The following is a 21,868-nucleotide window of genomic DNA, read 5'->3' on the forward strand; positions in this document are numbered from 1 at the left end:
CCATACATGAGAGCAGGTATTCTATTCCTGCTCTCAGCTCTATTCTACTTGGAATATTTTTCGTTCCCTCCCTCCCTTCCTTCCTTCCTTCTTTCTTTTCTTTTGTTGTTGTTTTGTTGTTTTTGTTTTGCCCTCTAAAGAAGTTAGGAAATTTTCTAAGTGTTATGAACTTATATTATTACATTTGATGACCACTTTTTTATATGGTTATGATTTTTCTAACTTCATACTGAGGCAGAATTAATGCCACTTTGGAGATTTCTCTACATCTACAGTGTTAAACAAATGGTTTAACTACTCTTTAATCTGTTTCATTTAGCCCCAGTATATAACTTGAGAAAGTTTTATGAAACTTTTAAAATCAAAGTTTAAAACTCTTACCTATGTTAAAACCCTATATATACAAGTGAGAATCTAGGTAGCTAGCTTTAGACCAGCGCTCTCAATGAAAACTACTAAGAAAACCTATTTGAAAGCATCAGAGAACTGCACAGGCAGGGGACAAGAAGTACAGGAGTCAAAATTTCAGAAAAGAGAGAATCTTCAAAAGTGAGTTTCATTCTCCAACAGTTTGTACTCAGGGAATACTTCCTGGTATGGAGTAAGGGCAGGAAACTGAGGCTTAATAGCATTAGACATAGGATTATTATTGCTGAAAACAAACAAACAAAAAAAAAGCCCAGAGCTTTTGGTGAAGACATAGGATACATCAAGCATAAGAAAATTCTCCCTGCACTACATTTTTTACATGAATACTGGCTGCCTAGAAAGGGAAACTGAAAACTTAAGCAGAAAAATCTTTGAAAATCAAGGGTAGAGCTTTTAGTATTTTTGTAAGACAGAAATTAAATTTCTTGGTAAGACAAAGTCTCTTACCAACAAGCTTTCAGTTGAAACCTTAGAGGGCAAGGAAAAAGCAGTTCAACTAAGTCTAACCAGAATAACCACCTAACTTTGACTCAGCGCTGTACAGTGGCCTAACAGAGAGAAGGCTGACTGTATTTAGTGAAAGATAACATTGTCGGGAATCTGCAAGTTTGGTATATGAGCAGATGTCAAAGAAGCCACCAAAGGACAGGGCTGATTACCTGACTAGAGTAAAAGAGAAAATAGCTAATAAGAATAACATTTTCAAAAACTGTAATTAATTTGTCAAGTAAATCAAGGAAACTATGGAGAAAATAGACAAAAGTTTAATATTTTCCTAAGAATATTGGACAATCTAAGATTAAATGAAAATTCAAGAGAATAATATATTTTCTAGAATTAAAATCTCATTAAGAAAAAACTTATTAGATAAGGTTAATATAAGATTAAACACATCAAAATTCAGGTCAGTAGAAATATTCAGCCGAAGTATTGAGATAAGAGAAAGAAGAATAAAATAGAGAATTTAGAGATTTGTGGTATACATGAAAAGATCTGACATACATTATAATTGAATTACTGTAAAAGAATAAATAGATTTAGGCTGACATAAGTTTGAAGAGATAACGTACAGAATGTTCTAAAACTAATAAAATATATCAATTCAGATTAAGTAATTCTTGTTTACCCTAAGCAGCATTGGGTACAAAGGAAACCACACCTGGACCCATCATAGTAAGATTGCTAAAAACCAAAGACAAAGAAAAAAGCCTTAATACATGAATGCATTCAGAAAATGTCGCATAAATATACAATGGGGTTTTATTCAGCCTTAAAAAAGAATGAAATTATGTTATTTGTAGGAAAATGGAGAACTTGAGAGAATTATTTTTATTTAAATATTTTTTGCCGCAGTCTGGCTGGGCACAAAATAACTGAGCCGCCACAAAGCCTTGTAGGTTCAAACAGCAACTCTTTATTCCCGAACTCTCACCAGCACTCTACACACACTTCCCGGGAACACACTCCCTTCTCTGGGCTCAAGCCAATTCTCCAGGAACCCCTGGGAGAACTCAACAGGAACTCCCAAAGTAGCAGGCGCCTGAGGCAGCAGGATCCACCCTAATCCTGGAGCCACACTATTCCCAGCAGGATTCGCCCTAATCCCAGAGCCACCCTATTCCTCGCATGAGCGCTCCTCATATATGATATATGGACATACGCACATACAGACATACAACACAAAACAGAAGTGTGCACACATAACACAATACATATAACACGTAACATAATAGTAAAGGCCTTGTAGCTTTTCACAGGTGAGATCTCCATTGCAATGTTTAAAAACTCTACAGTCAAAAAATAGAACTGATCAGAAAAACATTAACCTAGGTCTGTATGAGCTCAAAAAATAGAATAAAACTTCATGATGTGGGAAAAGGCAATAATAAAATAGATATTGAAAAAAGGCATCCTGTTACCACCTGGGTTTGACTCTTCTTTGGATATCCCATCCTTCTTCCTGTAACTTGCATATGAGTCTGAAGATATTCCCACAAGTAAGCCCCAAGGTTTCTTACATTTGAAATAGGCCTTAATGGTGTTCATTATTCATTAGCCTCCAGGTGTGGGAGAATCACTGTTGCAGATGTAAGAATAGCCAAACTGGAGTTCTGAATATCAGCTGTTATAGATTTGAGCCAAATCATCTTCTTTTTGGTCTGTAGAAATCGCTTTAGTTAATCTCTCTGGAATCTAAATCGGCTGCTGTTCTCCCGTGGAAACACACAAACAGACCCCTGACTGCAGACAATCACTGGGTCAGAACCTTTCCATTGTCCTGTTAGAATATCCTTCCAAAGTACCTTAGGCTTATGTACATTTTTTGGACACATATGCCTTTCCACAGCACTAAGCCCTGATGAATCCAAATTTTAAAAATTTAGAGTAAAAAGGGTTATTTTAAGTTTATTTTGGGGGGATATATACCCCTTTCCAATTTTTATTAGTGCATTTTAGTTACACATACTACCAGGGGTTTATTTGGACATAATCAAACATGAATGGAATATAATTTGCTCCATTTTGGTCTCTAGTACTTCCTCTTTCTTTCTTCTCTTTTCTCCCCTGGTTCCTCTTCGTCTACTTATCTTCCTTCCATTTATTTATTTACTTATTTGAATTGGTGCTTTATAGATATACATAAATGGGGAATTCACTGTGGTATATTCGTATATGTACATTATATCATTTTGTTGATTTTGTTCTGCATTTCCTCCCTTTGCTCATCTCCCTTCTCTCCTCCTTCATCTTTCTTATATTTTCATGGGATTTCTCAACCCTGTTTTTATCCCCTTATTTTGCTCTAGCTTCCATGCAAGAGAGAAAACATAGGACCCTTAACTTTCTGAGTCTGGCTTGTTTCATTTAGCATAGTGTTCTCCAGATTCATCCATTTATCAGCAAATGCCTAAATTCCATTCCTCTTTATGGCTACTAAATAAAACTTCATGGTGTCATTCATATATTAACAGGCACCTGAGCTGTTTACATAATTTGACTGTAGTGAATTATGTAAATAATAATTATGTAAATAATAATTATGTAAATATGTGCTGCTATAAACATTTATTTGCCTGTATTACTACAATATGCTGATTTAGTTCTTTTAGAAAAATCTTAAGGAGTGGGATACCTGGGTCATATGATGGTTCCACTTTTATTCTTTTGAAGAATTTTGAGAGCACTTTGATAAGCAAAATAAACCAAACTCAGAAAGTCACAGAAAACATACAAATATTTTCTCTCATCTGAGGAATCTAGAAAGGAAAAAATGTGGGGGAGATCACAGGAAAATAGAAGGGGGATCAGGAGAACAAATGAAGAAGACCAGGGTGAGGGATAAGAGGAACAAGAGAGGTACTGGGAAAAAAAAATTACCAATATTGTTATATTGTCTGCATGTACAAATATGTAACAATGAATCCCACTGTTAAGGTATAATTATAATGTACTAATAAAAAAGAAAAGAACAAAAAACTAAAAAAATTAGGAAAAAAGTCTTTAATAGAAACTGAGAAAAAAGATTATAACTTTCAGAATAGCCAATAGTAACACTGACAGCGAATTTCTCAAGAGAAAGAATGGCTTGAAACTGTTGGGATAAAATAGCAGTTAACCTAATATTCTATATATCCAGCAAAATAGTCTTCAAAAATGAAAGCTAAAATGAAAAATTATTCTCAAACTAAAATTAAGGGAATTGTAACTAGGAAGCTGGGCTAACATTAAATCAAAACACCAACAAGATTTGTCAGTAGCAACAACAAACACAATTTTCAAGTTAGGAGGAACTACTAAAATGAAGAAAGGAATGAAGATGTTAAATATATGATAAATATAAATTGATAATTTATTAATGGGGCATAAATATAAATTGATATTGATTAAATACTGACTACAAAAACTAAAACAATAACAGTAATTCCTTATGGTGTTTAGAAATAGAAAAAGAAATAACAGTGAAATGGAATATGAGGACAATAAATGTAGTTAGAATTTTTTAAGACTTAACATTATTGAGAACATGGTATAGAAATAATTTCTGTTAGACTTATAAGCTAGGAACATATGCTATAAACTTTAAAGTAAACACTTAAAAAGTAGTTTTTAAACAATAAAATTACTGTGGGGAAATAGAATAATAGAAATGATTTATTGAAAATAGGATAGGTGGGTTAAAGAAATTTAAATTTGATAGGTCAAATAAAAAACAGATGATAGAAATAAATTTGCATAAACCACTCTGGAAAGTAGTATGGTGATTCCTCAGAAAACTTGAAATGGAACTACCATTTGACCCAGTTAGTCCCGCTCCTCAGCATATACACAAGGACCTAAAATCAACATACTATAGTGATGCAGCCACATCAATGTTTATAGCAACTCAATCCACAACAGCTAAGCTATGGAACCAACCTTGGAGCCTTCAACAGATGAATGGATAAAGAAAATGTGATATATTCCCACACACGCGTATAGACACACAAAGTAGAATATTACTCAGCGATAAAGAGGAATGAAATTACGGTATTTGCTGGTAAATGGATGGAACTAGAGACTATCATGCTAACTGAAATAAGCCAATCCCAAAAAACCTAAGGCAAAATTTTCCTCTCTGATATGTGGATGCTAATACACAGTAAGAGGGGGAGGATAGAAGTTTATTGGATTAGACAAAGGAGAATGAAGAGAAGGGAGAGGGGATGGAAATGGGAAAGACGGTAGAATGAATCAGACATAACTTTCCTGTATTCATATGTGAATACACAGCCAGTGAAGCTCCACAACATGGACAACCACAAGAATGGGAAGTTATACTCCATATATGCATAATGTGTCAAAATACAGTCTACTGTCATGTATAACTAAATAGAACAAATAAAAAAATTTTTAAAAGAAATAAAGCTGCATAGTTTTATGGTAAAATCATAAAAATCATAACATTTATTAAAATGTCTATTTTCTAACTTAAAAATATGTATAAAAATTCACAACTCATGTATACATACTTTGTTTTATTTCTCTAACAGCTTCTTTGTGATATTGGACATAGTGAAGAAAGACTGGGCTTTAACTATGAAGATATCATAATTTGGTAAGTATTGTTCACTTACCTCCCCATCTCTTCCGGATTTTAGTAATTTTAAACTAGAAATAAGATAATATAGCCCCTAATAGTTTATTTTGAAGTAAGCTACTTCAACATTAGAAACATTCAGGATCTTCAGTGGTTTTGTTATCTTGTAAATCTTTGTTGATACTTTGTAATTTTTAAACATGAAGAACCAAAGCTAATGGTCAAAAGCACCTTGATTTTTATAATTTAAATTTCCAAATTAAATCTAAAATTTCCAGGTTGAATTTTTCTCATATTCGGCCCAGGAATAAAGAAATCTATAACTCTAGATCTCTAAGAGAATGTATACTTAGGGCAAATCTGATTTACCCAAGCATATTGATAGAGGCATAATATTTAATATACTTTCATTTTCATCTTTATGGTTCTCTTAGGAATTAAAATTGAAAGAAATGGTCTGTGCTGTCATTATAAAGCATTTTTATTTGTGGTTTAAACAAATGATTCTTTTATACAGTTAGAATCAAATAAGACAAATGAAAGAGAATAGATTGTGAGGCATATATGATATAGCTTGAAAAAGATGTACTTAATTTCCTATTGTTTATATAATGTAGACATAGAAGATAGAATAAAACTCAGTAACATTTGTTTGATTATAAGAATGTACCAAGAAGGAAAGATTAAAAACACTACCATCACTAAGTGAAATTTGTGGTTTGGAGTGAATGGTTTTTATATAAGCAAAATTCAGGTAGAATTAATAATGCATAGTTAGAAGTTTTACATAGCTCCACTGAGGAAGAATTTGATACAGGTTGAGCGTACCTAATCCTAAAGTCTGAAATCCAATATACTCCAAAATTTGAAAGTTTCTTAGTGTCATATAAGTGTTCAAAAGCTTTGGATTTGCAGATTAGGAATTCTCACTTAGTATGGTCTATGCAAATAATTCTAAAATCCCCCAAATTGCAGAATCCAAAACTTTCCTCATCCCTAGTGTTTTGGATAAAGGATACTTCTTAGCCTGTAGTATAATTTTATGTGCATTTGAAACTCATGCAACAAAATTCTTTTGTTTATTTTCACACAGTTTGCGCTTAGCTTTATTAAATGAAGCAAAAGAAGTGCGAGCAGCAGGGCTACGGGCACTTCGGTATCTTATACAAGACTCCAGTATTCTGCAGAAGGTGCTAAAATTGAAAGTGGACTATTTAATAGCTAGGTAATTTTCTTAGAGTTTATATGGTTTTAAATTTTTATATCAGGTTTTAACATTCTTGTGTAAAGTGTACATTTATTTTTATGTAAAGCTTGACAATTTTTACATTCATATACAGGAAATAAGAAGACTTTGAATATTTTCAGCATGACATTAGAGCTCCATTATATATTCAACCAGTAGTAAATATTATTCTGAATTTTCTCATCATACACTAGTTTTTCCTGTTCCTCAATATCAGTTGAAAGTTTACAGTAATTACTTTTTTCTTTGACTGGTATCTGAGATTTATCCATGTTAATTCATTTTTGTTTTTTAGTACTGTGTAGTATTTCATTTTATGATTAGACCACAGAAAATAACCCAGAAAAATCAACAGAATAATTTTCAGCTCTTAACTATTTTGAATAACGCTGCTTTAATTATTCTTGCACAAATCTTTGTGTAGACATATATACTCTTATATCTCTTAGTTATATGTAGAACTGGAATTACGAGGACATATACTTGTTTAACTTTAGTATATACTGCTAAATACTTTTCCAAATGTTTGCTCTGACTTAATACTACTTCACCAATATATGAGAATTTCAGTTTCTCCACATCAACATTTGATGTTTTCCGTCTTCAAATCTGGCTTTTTGGAATGGATTTCATTATGGCTTCTTATTTTAGTATTAACTTGCAGGTCCTTGGTAAGTGAGAACTTTTGTTTGCTTGTAGCCAATTTGGTTATCCTAACTTTTTCCATTTGTAAATTGGATTGTCCTTTGGGTTATATAGGAATTCTTCAGTTTTTTTGGACATGAGTCTTTTTATAGAATATATGTTAGAATATATTCTATATTGAGTTTGTCTTGCCATTTCACTCTTTGATGAACAAAAGTTTATAATTAATGAAATTCAAAGTGCTTTTTGTCTCTTTTAAAGAGATCTGTGTTTTTTGGGTTTTTTTTCTTTATGCATGTAAGTCTATGAATCATCTGTTTTGACTTGATCAAATTTGATTTTTGGATAAAGTATGAGGTAGATATCAAGTTATGATTCATTTTTATCTTTATGAGTATCCATTTATTGCAAAAATTTTATTTTGTGTCTAGATTAAATTCACCTGTGTTATAAATCAGGTCACTAAGTATGTTTTTCTCTGTTCTCTATAGTTGGTCATTTTGTCTATTCTCACACTAGTTTCTCACTGTTTTCACTACTTTAGCTTTATAATTCATCTTGATATCTGTTCATGTGAGTCCTCCATCTTCGTAAATACTATTTTGGCTATTTTGGGTTTTGCATTTACATATAAATTTTAGAATCATCTGTTCATTTCTGCATAACTTGTGGGAATTTAGTAAGGATTGCATTGAAGTTGTAGTTTAATTGGGGATGAATTGACATTTTAATTGAATCATCCAAATATTAATTTCTTGGAAATTTTGATTTCTTTCAATAAATTTTGTTGTTTTCTCTGCAGAGGTCTTGAACTGTTGGTAAAGTTTATTCATATGCATTAGGTTTTTAAAGAATAATAGTACTAATGTAATTAAAATATTTTTCTTTACTGTTTATAGCTATTACTATATAGAAAAACATTGGCAAAGGGAATTGACCTCTTATCTAGCAACCACACCAAATTCATTATGCAATTCTACTTGTTTATAGGTTATATTGGATTTCCTATGCACATAAGCATTAGTTGCAAATGATGACTATTTTATTTTTTTCTTTCAAATTTTTTTAGCCTTTTAGCCTTATTTTGTTTGTTTGTTTGTTTTTGCTTTACTGCAGTTGTTTGAATATAACACTTATTAGAATGATACTAGTGTTTTACTCGTGAACTCAGGTAGAAAGTATTTAATATTTAGCCTTTGTTTGTACTTTCAATAGGCTTTTAGTAAATTTTCTTTATATTCCTGGTCTGTATTCTTGAAGTGAACACTACTTGTTTTTATGTCTTCTCCTTTTTTTTTTTTTTCATACCCAGGGATTGAACCCAAAGGCCCTCATTGAGCCACATCTGTAGGCCCTGCTTTTTTCTTTTCTTTTCATTTTTTTTTTTTTTAAGTTTTGAGACAGAGTATCCTTAAGTTGCTTAAGGCTTTACTAAGTTGCTGAGGCTGGCTTTGAACAGTGGAACCATTTGCCTCAAACTTACTGCCAAGCCAGTAGAATTACAGATTTGTGCCACTGTGCTCTGCTGTCTTCTACTTTTTTATAACTGAATTTGGTTTGCTCATATTTTGCATAATACTTTTGACAACTATTTTCATGAGAGGCATAGGCTTTTATTTTTTTAATTCCACTAATAATTTGTCTGGTTTTGGTATTAGGAATATGTTTCATGAAATAACTAGAGAAGTATTACCTTCTTTTTATTCTCTGGAAGAATTTGTGTAATATGTATGTTGATTTTTCTCCCTACATGATGAACAGAATTCACTGTTAAATCTCACTTGCTGAGTTTCTGTTTTTAGGTATTTAAAAAATTCTGATTTGTTTAATAGATGTAGTGCTATTGAGACTTTGTTTTTCTTGAAATTTCATGTTGCATTCATTAAGACTTCAAAAGGTTAATACCTTTATAATTATGAAATGTCCCTCTTTATTCCTAGTAGGAAGAAATGTTCATGTTTTATAATGATGCCTTTCTTTTATTTATTGTTTGTGTGGTATCTTTTTTCCACTTTGCTTTATCTCCTTACATCTAAGTTTTTGCCCTGTAAATATCATAGATTTTTCTACTTTAATATTTAATTCAACCATCTCTATCTTCTAATTAAAGTATTCAGAGTATGGGTGGCTTAGTATACAATTTATGAACTGTATCTAATGTAATTACTTATTTGTGAGTTTGTCATCTTGCTATTAGTTTTTGAATATTTGTGTTTGTTATCTTGCTATTTATAGTCTTTTGGTCAAAATTTTCTTGTATTTTATATTTCTTTTGTTGTCATTTTTGAATAATCAAGAATTTTCCCCCTCTTGTGTTAGTGTCTTGTTTTTAGTCTTTGCCTAATAATTGCCCTAGAGATTGCCATATCTTTCATACATTGAGGTCTGCCCCTTTTGTTACTACCAGAACAGTGCAAAAAAAAATCTATTGCTATTTATGTCTTCTCTTTTATGATTTTTATCTGTTGTTACATTTTAATTTTGAATCTTAACCCCACAAGATAGTCCACACATTGTTTTACATTTCAACTATATTTACATATTATTCACCTGTTCCAGTAGTCTTCCTTTCTGTGCTTTCGCTTGAATTGCTTTCTATTTGATGAACTTCTTTTACCACTTTTTGTAATGAAGGACTACCAGAGGTGAATTTTCATGTTTAATTTGTGTATAAATACCTCTATTTTGCCTTCTTATTTGAAGCTGTTTTGGCTACCAGTTAGTATTTTTTAGTGCTTATGAATTATTGTTGTTTGACTTTTTGGTACTCCATCTATGCACATGTTGGATCTTTTCACATTCCCCTATGTGTCTGATGCCCTTATATTTTTCAACCCTTTTTGGTGGTAGTTATTAATTTTTGTACTTTAGGGTGCTTGCTTACTACTTAATGTATTCCATTCTATCCTGCTAGTAGACAGTCAGTCTCTTGAATACTTAATTTTAGTTACTAAGTTTTATTATCTTTATCCTTTAAAATGTTTAGGTCTCTGCTTTATTTCTCCGCCTTTTACTTTCTTGAATATATCAGTCATGGGCTTTTTGTTGTTTTGTTCTGTTTTTGGCAGTACTGGAGATTGAACACGGGTTCTCCTCAGCTCTTCTTATTTTATTTTGGGACAGGGTCTTCCTTAGTTGACCGCCTGGCCTCAAATTAAGAGATCCTCCTGCCTCACAATCCCAGCCTATTTGTGCCATTACACCCTGCTAACCATAATTGGGTTTTCTTTTTGGTACCAGGGATTGAACTCAGGGATGGTTTATCACTAAGATACATTCCCAGCCTTTTTATTTTTTATTATGTATTTGATCTCCAGTATTATGTACCTACTAACATTTCTGCTCTGTACCTTTACTTTTGAGAGTAGCATCTTGTGTGGTTTCTTCAAGTCTTAATCCTGCTTTTGTACAACACAGAATCTGGCAACTGGCTTGAAGAAAACATTGCATACATATTTTAACTTACTTCCCTGTGCTTTCTTCTGTTTGAGATTTTGCCCCTCAACTCCTAGCCACTTTAGGTGCTACAAAATTAAGCCTCTTTCTAGTTCAGACAGACTTTTGCTTTCTCTTAGGACTCTATGTCCCTTAGACTGGAGATTTACTCCAAGAGAAAAGACTGGTTGAATGTAGAGCTCCTGCAAGTTGCTGTGGTGTACTCTGTAATCCCAGTAACTCGGTTGAGGCAAGAGCATTTATATCTACATATAAAAATCTACACATAAAAGGCCAGCAACTTAGGAGACCTTGTCTCAAAATTTAAAAAATTTAAAAAGGCTTGGTAATGCTTTCCTGTATTAAATCCCCAGTAAAACACACACACAACCATGCACACATTCACATATACAACATAGAGTTTTCTTTGCTTTCTTTTCAGGCATTATTCATTAAATGTTTTTTAAAATAACATTTTATTGCTAGAGCTACATAGGGTAACTAAAGTATTTGCTGGTACTCGAAAAATATGTTTTCAAGTTTTAATATATATTGACATTATGAAGATTATTTTGATTTATCAGAAAAAAAGTTGTGTAATAGGATTTTATCAATGATTAACATTTTGTGTATTATTTAGGTGCATTGACATACAGCAGAGCAACGAGGTAGAGAGGACACAAGCACTTCGATTAGTCAGAAAGGTATGCTCTATGTGTGAGAGTAAAGGCAAGTTTATGGTTTTTGTGTTAACTGTTTACGTTTTTAGATTAGATGGTTGTGAAATCTTTCTATTAATATCCATATCTTAAATTTTCTTTAAACATTTTAATTTTGTTAAAGTAATATAAATTAAATAGATGTGTTAATTTTTGAGGTAAGCATAAATATTTTATGTAATTATTCTGTGTGATTGGGGGGTAGTTAGAATATTTCTTACAAAATCTTCATTGTGAAGAGTATTTCTTTCCCACATTATAAGTGTAAATGTAATTATATATTTCATAAGTTATTAGAGAAAGAATTACTTGCTCTCCTTCCTGGTTTTCTCTTAATTGCATGCTTCTGGTTAATACTACAAAGTAGTTGTCACAAGTATTACAGGTTTGTTGTTTTTGAAGGTGAATTTGAATATAGTCCATGGGCAAGTGCAAAAACAACTCAAGCTATCGTGTAGGGTAAAAGGTTATAATTTGAACTTCTTAGGAATGTGCTAAATCCATAAAGATGCTCATGAGAATTCTTTTTGTTGTTATTGAATGTTATGCCCTAATGACCAAGGAATAGAGTGAAGGTAAATTTTGTTTGGACACAGCCCGAGAAAAGTATGGTATTTCCTCCTTCATAAAAATTGTGCAGTTTACGTTCATTATGTAAAAATGTCTAAAATTATTTAACAGTTGAAATTTATAGTTCTTTACCACTTTTCTACTTTGAATTAATTTAGTGAATGCTCCAAAATTATGGGTTGCTGAGTTAGTTTATTAACTGCGTTCCATCCTTTTCCTTTTTCTTCCAGTTGTGAACCTTATGCTTAGTAATAGTACCCACAGTTGACCATAGTAAGAAACAAATAAATGGAAAAGTTGAGTCTTAAAAGAAATTTGAAAAGTAAGAGTGATATTGGAGATAGATTCTGAAACTTTTTGTTATAGGTAAACTGTTATCTCAGGACTGTGGTTTGGCTTTTCATATTTTAAATTTAAAAATGAATTCTAAATTTTGCCTATTCATATAATCGCTCCTAATACTATGAATATTCAAGTCAAGAAAACAGAATTTCTTTCTAAAGAACACAGAACAACTCTTTGGGCTTGGAGGTTATATATCTCCATACTTATAATATTGGGAGCTAAAATATTAATGTTAAAATAACAATAAAATCATTACAAGTAGATATTAATTTTAGGAAATAATTGTTTTCCAGAAAAAGAAAATTAAGAGTTTCATTGTTTTAGATTTTTGCCAGTCTTTTAAAATGAAACTTGATAGAAGATACCTAGGTTATTATAATTGCTTCTATATTCAGTCTTTTGTACTAACATATGCACTGGAACCTCTAGAAAAAATTTCAGTATATACTTATAAGATAATAAGAGTTTAAACGACAATATTTTTGATTTGTGTTGCTATGGAAAGTGTTTTTTTTTTTTGGCGGGGGAGGGGTGGGTACTAGGGATTGAACTTGGGCACTCAGCTGCTGAGCCATATCCCCAGCCCTATTTTGTATTTTATTTAGAGACAGAGTCTCACTGCGTTGCTCAGCACCTTGGTTTTGCTGAGGCTTGAAACTCAGAGGATTCTCTTGCCTCAGCCTTCTGAGCCACTAGGATCATAGGTGTGTGCCACTGTGCCTTGCCTAAGTTTTTAATTTTGTAGAACTTCTGAAAATATCCTAGGGACCCTCAAAATTTTCTTGCGCACACTCAATAAAAGTAAACATTCTTAAAAACAATAGTACCATGATAAAAGTATCATTTGTCTTCTAATAGAGAAATTTGAGTTAGATATTATTTGTGAATCCAAGAGTAGGAAAATTGCATGCTGTCCCGGTAGATACCGGCTCAGAGGAAGAGTTGTGACCAAGGGTTTTTCTTTGGTTTAGCCAAAAAGGTTAAAGATAAAGCAAATTTGCTAATAAATAGTGACCATTATTGGCCAGAGATACTAAATTCATTTTTTTAAATATTTATTTTTTTAGTTATAGTTGAACACAATACCTTTATTTTATTTGTTTATTTTTATGTGGTGCTGAGGATTGAAACCAGGGCCTCACACATGCTAGGCAAGTGCTCTACCGCTGAGCCACAACCCCAGCCCAACTAAATTTATTTGTAATTTTAGCGTCTAATATTACATCTTTATTTTTTCCAATACCATCTTGGCAATTAAACTACTAGGAATCAATGTTTAGTGTTATAATTGCTAGGTCACTTTTTTTTTGTATGTATGTATGAAAAAATTGATTTTTTCTATAAAATAATTGATACATTTTAAAAGAAAAGCAGAAATTTTGCGGGGAGGGCTTTCAGTTAACTTACTCGGAGTAATTAAGGAATACTCATGTCACTTATCCTCAGCTTTCACTTATCTCATTCATTTGGAGATTATCTGATAGTTTCTTTCAGTGTCTCCAATTTTTTTCTTTCCCTTTTCCCCTTCTATCCAGGCAGTCCTTTCTATTTTAGTCTTACACATTTTCTGTGTACTTTTCCTACTAGTCAGTTATTTCTACACTTTTTTCTATCCAACTAATTTAAGCCATCATTTTCTTCATATGTAATTTCTTATTACAACTATAAGGATTTGGTAGAATTTCATGTCCTTGATTTACAGCCAGATAGTGACAACACCAGAACAAGAACCCAGTATCCAAATTTTCAAAGTGACATAGGCTAGTGAGTATTAAGTAGAACCTGCCTACACTGACATTTAGAGCTCATTTTTGGTTTAACCACCTATTTCTGTCTTATTATGTCTCCATGTGTGTAGGCAGATTGCCACTACTACCTCAGTTGTTGTTTCTTTCCTACTCCTGTCATTTCATTTTCACTTCTTTCATACTGTATTCATTTTCCTGACTATACTCAAATTTCAGATGTTACCCTGAGAGAACTTAAGTGCTTCTGTAATTTCATATCAGTTCTACAAATTTATTACCTAGTCCTTATTTAATTTATTATATATATGTTTGTCCTATCATGCCAAAAAGATGATTAAACTTAAATGATGAATACATTCTGTGGCTTTTCCCTTAATTAATATTCATTGATTTATGTGGAATGCATTCTCTGCTTTATAAAGAATGTAAGTTTCTTTGCATATATTTCCCTGGAAAATAAGAGGAATGATTCATTTGTAAAAAAATTTAAATTTTATATATTTGTACCATTGCAGAATTTATTGAATTAAGTAACTATATGTTTAATAGACATGTGAGATTCATAGGGTAAAATTTTATTCTGTACTTGAAATTCTGTAAACCATCTAGTTATACACATCTTTATTTTCCAAATGAACAAACTAAGGCACAAAAGGAAAGGATTAATTTAGTAGAGGTACTGTTGTTTATTAATAGCATATTTTCTCTTAAAGTCAAATTGTCTGACTTTTATCCAGTTCTTTTCAGATATATCCTATGCATTTCACTGGTTGGACAAATTTTATTATAAGTTCTTATGAACATAGTAATAGACTGCTCCATATTAAAGTACAAATTGATATAAGAGGTTAGAATTTTTTCCCCCAGGGAGATCAGTTTCTCATATCCCTTTCCACTTTCTCCTGGCTTTCCTTCTCACCTTTTTAAAATTTTTGATTAAGGTAAGATAATGATTTCAAAAAGGATATGAAAACTTTTTTAGGTCCTATAGTGATTAAAAATATTTTATGTTGTCTATAATTCCAATTGAACTGAATACTGCTTAAGGAAGATAACTGTCTACAGCAACTCTATTCATATACATCTTTCCTTTGATCCTCTGTAGTCTTTAATTGTATGATGTTCATTTAGTTATATTCTCTAATTGTTTCAAAGCACATTTTTATTTTTCCAGCAGGCTTCTGAGTCCACTAATCTGCGGGATAGGTGAATTTTCTTACCAGGCAAAGAAAGCATTCTCCTCTATTCTCAGTTTAGGGACCTGTTATTTTGAAATACTCTACCAAATAGTCTTTACTAAATAATAATTAACCTTGTGTTTCTCTTTTCCAAATCAAAATGTTACCTGTTTTCTATATCCCACGTGTTATTGCCAATTATATTCTTCATTTAATGAGATTCATCTAGAGTTTTATCACCAAATATGTACTATTTCCATCAGAATTTTTGAAATGTTAAAACATTTTTTATTATTAATTCTTCCTTCTGGCATAGTAACAATATATATGTGATATAACAGTGTGCCTAGAGATGAGGGAGATTAGAGATGTTTCTTGCAGCAAAATGAGGAGGATTGAGGGCTCCCCAGAATTAATTTGATGGAAAAGGAGAGTTAGGGTTAAAGATGTTCATGAGGTAAATTGGCAGGACTTAGTGATAATCATATATAAAGAAAGAAATCAGGGATGTAATGTGTTAACTACTGTTATCACCACTGATTTACTTTGGGAACTGAAAAGCTATATAAGATATAGTTTCTATTCTAGAGTAACCTGGGCACTTGGAAACATTAAATTTTTGTTTGGAAACTAATTTATAGTCTGGACCGTTAAAAAAAAATAAAAAAACGTTTTTCATAGAAAGGATGACTAACATTTGTTACATCAATTATTAGTTATAGGAATCCTTCGAAATATTCGTATACAACAGAAGGGTGAAATCACTAGCTGGATTTATAAAGATTCTATGGTCTTTACCTGAGTTTTAACAAAATAAGTTTAAAGTATGTATTATGCAGAAGTAATTTCTTTTTCCAATTCCTCTCTGTTACAGATGATTACTGTGAATGCTTCCTTGTTTCCTAGTTCTGTGGCCAACTCATTAATTGCAGTTGGAAATGATGGACTTCAGGAAAGAGACAGAATGGTCCGAGCATGCATTGCCATTATCTGTGAACTAGGTCAGAATTTTCTTCAAGTAATAAAAATACAGTTTTTTATAAGGAATATATAACATTTCCTAATGCCTTTAATATATAAGTCCTTTACTTATTGGCACAAAATATGAAAAAGTGCATTTCTGGTCGGAAAGTAGAGTTGTTATTTAACAGGCAATTTCTAAATGACATTGAAATTGTATGAATCTTAAAAGTTTTACTCATTATGAAGTTTAGTATAGGAGTTGTCTAAAATCTAGTAATTATAATAAAATTCCTTAAAGTCTGAAATTCTGACATAAATTACACTATTTGCTGATGTGGATTAAAATAATAAATAATCCACCAAGTACCAGAAATGAATTCTAAATGCAAAGGGAACCTGAGGGTAAGACATATGTAAATATTTATCTTATCATTGTGAAGAAAATGAATTTTGAAGATGAATTTTGAATCAAAAGAAATCGCAGGGAGGGGCTGTGGCTGTGGCTCAGTGGTAGAGCGCTTGCCTAGCATGTGTGAGGCCCTGGGTTCGATTCTCAGCACCACATACAAATGAATGAATGAATGAATGAACGAACGAACGAACGAGCAAATGTCCATCAATAACTAATATAAATATTTTTTAAAACCCCAGGGATTTTAGTATCTATAAATTTTTGATCTAAGGAGTCAAGAAAACAAGTGGTGCCAGAATAAGCAAGTAAAACAAACAGTAAATGTAACAAATTAACATTAAATGCAAATCAATAGGAAAGCCAAATAATCCTTAGAGAGATATCTGGCTAATTAGCATATAAGTTCGGTCTTACTTATTGCAAATAAATGTAATTTAAAATAATTTTTAATTTTTTAAAAATTATAGATGGACACAACACCTTTATTTATTTATTTTTATATGATGCTGAGGATTGAACCAGCATCTCACAAGTGCTAGGCAAGCACTCAACCACTGAGCTACAATCCCAGCCAAAATAAGTGTAATTTTTAATGGCAATAAGAGATGACATGTTTTCTGCTACTTAAAATAGGAATGGTGTAGGTCACATTCCTCTTGGGACAATAAACAAATTAATTTTAAAAAAAGTTTAAGCTAAAGAAAGAGCCAAATCCTACCATTCTATATTTTAAAGTACTTTCTACAGTGTCTCTTGGTTTAGCAGCAAATTTAGAAATTTGATTAAGAAAGTTTACAACATAATAAAAATCTGACTATATGGAATCCCTGGAAAGCTATACTCAGGATTAATGTGTCATCATATAAAATGCTTTTTTTTATAATTAAGTAAATAGTAAATCACTAAAAGCCAAGGAACAGGAAAAAGAAGAAAAAAAATACTTCCTTAGAAAACAGAAGGAAAGCAACAAAAAATAAATAACTCTGATTAGGTAATAATAGATTATTCATCCTAACCTATAATAGTTGAAAGAAGAAAATAGTGAAATACACATTTATATTTTGTTTGAAAAACTCAAAGATCAGAAAAACAGAAGATTAAAAAGAAACGAGAAAGATGGTATTTATGAGTTTTTTAATTACAAAATACTTTTAAATATATGTGTACTTGAAAACTTATTGAGATAAATGAGTTTTCAGGATAAATATTGATTTCCAGTTATTCAAAAGTAGAAAAAAAGGCTACCTCAAAAATTACAGAAGTAGTTGGAAACTGATAAAATGATTGCCTCCAAAGAGATTTATCAGTATAGCTTTGTTTTAAAAAAACAAGAAGTAATTCTTATATACACACAGATATACATATATCCATACATATATTTAAGTAAAATAATTAGATGCCTACGTTGTGAACATTCTAGAATATTTATCTCTAACCAACACTTGATGCTATTCTCAGTAGTAGATCTCTTCAGATACTACATCCTTATTACTCTTAATTAGCATTGTTTAAAAAGTTTTAGTTATTTGCAAGCAAAATAATAAATTAAAAGTATGTTAGAAAGAAGATAGTGTTACTGTATATATACCTAGAAAACACTGAATCCAGTGAAAAACAGAACTTTTTAAAGTAATTTTAATACAATGGAATCATGAAAAATATAGATTTGATAGATTTATTTTGGAAGTAAATGGGATAGGAAAATGGTACTATTTTCAAAGTAGAAAACAAATTAAGAAATATCAAATTTGTATGATTTTTGTGTATGTTTAGGTGGTTCTTTTGAGTTTGTCAAATTGATTCTCACGAAGTCACAGCTAATCTAAGTCTAGGAATGAGAGCAATGGTTGTCTGCAGTAGAGGGAGAAATGGTGCAAAGAAACTTTTATAGGATGATGAAAATTCTGATCCTAGAGCTGGGGCTCAGTGGTAGCACACTTGCCTGACATGTGTGGGGCACTGGGTTCAATTCTCAGCACTGCATATAAATTAATAAAATAAAGGTCTATCAACAACTAAATATATATATATATATATATATATATATATAAATTCTGATCCTAGAGTGGGGTATTGGTTTCAAAGGTATAGACATTGTGTATTGAACTGTATTATTAATATTTGTGTATTTTAATTGTATGCAATTATACCTCCTTTTGGAAAATATAGGAGAAAATATATTTCTAACATTCACCACAAACCATGAAAAACGTTTTTAAAGAAGAAGGGAAAGTTATTCCATCTCTTTAAAAAATCATTAACCTAAGTTTTTAAGAGAGAAAAACTGAAAAAGAGTAAGAGTTACAGACCCTGATATAGTGGGGGAAAAAACCCTTAATATATAGTTAAGTATAAAAAAGCGTTTGAGAAACATGTTAGGATAATTGATTAAACTTGTGGAGAAAAATTGAGTTTATCCTCTTAATGAAATTCAACTTTCGACAGATTGAAATCAAAATGTAAGTCCTGAATGTATTTAAAACACACATTTGGGGCTGGGGATGTGGCTCAAGCGGTAGCGTGCTCACCTGGCATGCGTGCGGCCCGGGTTCGATCCTCAGCACCACATACCAACAAAGATGTTGTGTCTGCCGAGAACTAAAAAATAAATATTAAAAAAAAAAAAACACACATTTGTGTATGCACATGAAAACAAAGTCCCTATTCTTTTTTTTTTTAAAGAGAGAGAGAGAGAGAGAATTTTAATATTTATTTTTTAGTTTTCAGCGGACACAACATCTTTGTTTGTATGTGGTGCTGAGAATCTAACCCGGGCCGCACACATGCCAGGCGAGCGCGCTACCGCTTGAGCCACATCCCCAGCCCAGTCCCTAGTCTTTTGAATAAGAATTCTGGGCATCCCTAGTTATTAAAGAGCGTGTGTATTAAACTGTATTGAATGCTTGAATTCACGTGTGTGTGTGTGTGTGTGTGTGTGTGTGTGTGTGTGTATTTTGTTAAATATGGTGAATTAGAAAATTTTTCAGATTCAAAATTAAATTTTAAAGTAAAAGCCTAGATTTGAAAGTAACTTTTTATTATTACCCCCAATATAATTTGATAAGTTTTTCTCTTTTATTTTAGCACTTCAGAATCCAGAGGTGGTGGCCCTTCGAGGTGGATTAAACACCATCTTAAAAAATGTGATCGATTGTCAATTAAGTCGAATTAATGAGGCACTCATTACTACAATTCTGCACCTCCTTAATCATCCAAAGACCAGACAATATGTGCGAGCTGATGTAGAATTAGAGGTAGGAACTTCAATATTCCTTTCTAGTTTTAAAAAATGATTTTAAATGCCTACTTCTACTTTGACAATCTGAAGTTAATAGTAAGAACAACATTACTCTTCCAACCAGCGTTAACCAAAACTGGTTGATTCCCGCCCTTATTTTATAACTTCTTTATTTGGAATGAATTGAATATATTATTCTAGGGAATATTTCATTGACATGCAAAACAAATTTTATTTTTGTTTTATCCATAAAAAGTTTGCTGAGCAAATTAAGAATAAGTAAGGACATTATTATCCAAACTACATGTATGAAGATACGAATTGGTGTGAATGTACTTTGTATACAACCAGAGATATGAAAAATAGTGCTCTATATGTGTAATAAGAATTGTAATGCATTCCACTGTTATATATAAATTTCAAAAATTAGTTAAAAAAAGAATAAATAAGGTTACATTAAGACATTTACCTATTCAGGAGTACCATTTGTTTTTAAGAATTTTAGTATGTTAACAGTGTTTGAGTATATACTATTTATTTATTAAACCATACTAAAATTCTCAGAATTTGGAAGCATGTTTTTAGCAACTTTCATACAACTTGAAAGAAAGTATGTTCATATTTTTTTTCATAGTACTCTATTTTTAAGTTTTTACTAATTCACATAGTATTTTTTACAATTAGTCTAATAAGACTACTGTGTACTCTTAAAAATATATAATGGAGATTGGAATAAGAATTATCACTATATTTTTAGTTTATTCATCTGAATGTACTACATTGCCCATTACAGGTAGTATTCACAGTAAATTTAAATCATGATTTATTTGTATTTGGGTATGAAAGTATGTAAGGTATAAAAGATTTGTTATACCCTACCTAGTCTTTAGAAATCATTTTAGGAAACTTATCTTAAATGTTATGGTTTTATTAGGACCTGCTTTCCTTCCTTGCTTTCTTCCTTTTTTTGTATGTCTTTTTTTTTTTTTTTTTTTTTTTTGAGATGGGGGTCTTACTATGTTACCCAGCCTGGCTCAAGTAATCTTCCTGCCTCTGCTTCTCAAGTAGCTGGGAATACAAGCATTTGCTGTGCCCAGCTTTAAAAACTAGTTTTAGAAACACTTCATAGTATAAAATTGATATTAGCCCATGTCATTAACTAACATGTAAGCAAAATAGTCTCCTCAATAAGTGATTTCAAACACATTATTTATAGTTCCATAAGAATACACTGGTATTGTTGATATTTTTAGTGTGTTTAATCTTTTCTCTTTTTCCTGTAGAAAAGCTGTATTATTAAAATTGAAGATGACTATAATAAAAGATGATAATATGTATAGGCTGTTTTTAGTCCTATGTATTACATAACAAATTAGCAAATTTATAAATGAAATAAACTTTAAATATTTTGTTGATTTTTAAATACATTACTGTCTTTGCTTATATCTTCTTGTATAAAACCACAAATATCATTTTTTTCTCCTTAATATGACCCAACTAAAACCAAGAGGACAGATTTTAGAATATACATATCAGGTTTTATTTTTTTGCTCTGTGCCCTACTAGCTTTATGACCTTAGGCAAATTACTTAGCTTGTCTTGGACCTGCTTTCTTCATAGGTAAAATGAAAGTTAAGGTTTTCAACCTTAAAAAATTGTTGTGATGATTAAATACTATAAGTAATAATAATTAAATGCTATAAATAATAATAATAGTAGTAACAGCAGGTAGAACTCATGTAAAGTTTATAATTAGTAAGAGTGTAATCTAGGTACTTTACCTATATTAATTCTAATTTGTCTAAAATGCCTAACATAGTACTGGAGCATCATAAATATTCAGTAAAGGGTGGTTACTTTGGA

The 21,868-nt window shown here is 31.4% G+C and overlaps 1 protein-coding gene across 4 annotated transcripts in view; it reads left to right on the forward strand.

Annotated features, from left to right (window-relative positions):
- Positions 1-21,868, forward strand: part of Rictor (RPTOR independent companion of MTOR complex 2) — a 114,202-nt gene that overhangs the window by 48,814 nt on the left and 43,520 nt on the right. For all 4 annotated transcript variants that reach the window (XR_003301949.2, XM_026401781.2, XM_026401782.2 and 1 more), the window contains 5 exons: positions 5,460-5,524; positions 6,600-6,731; positions 11,473-11,536; positions 16,267-16,393; positions 19,852-20,021. Coding sequence is in view for 3 of the 4 variants with exons in the window: in XM_026401781.2 (XP_026257566.2) it covers positions 5,460-5,524; positions 6,600-6,731; positions 11,473-11,536; positions 16,267-16,393; positions 19,852-20,021 (558 nt within the window). In the remaining variant the exon portion in view is untranslated. The remainder of the gene's footprint in view (positions 1-5,459; positions 5,525-6,599; positions 6,732-11,472; positions 11,537-16,266; positions 16,394-19,851; positions 20,022-21,868) is intronic.

This window comes from Urocitellus parryii, chromosome 1, assembly GCF_045843805.1.
Source record: "Urocitellus parryii isolate mUroPar1 chromosome 1, mUroPar1.hap1, whole genome shotgun sequence".
In the NCBI taxonomy this organism is placed as follows: Eukaryota; Metazoa; Chordata; class Mammalia; order Rodentia; family Sciuridae; genus Urocitellus; species Urocitellus parryii.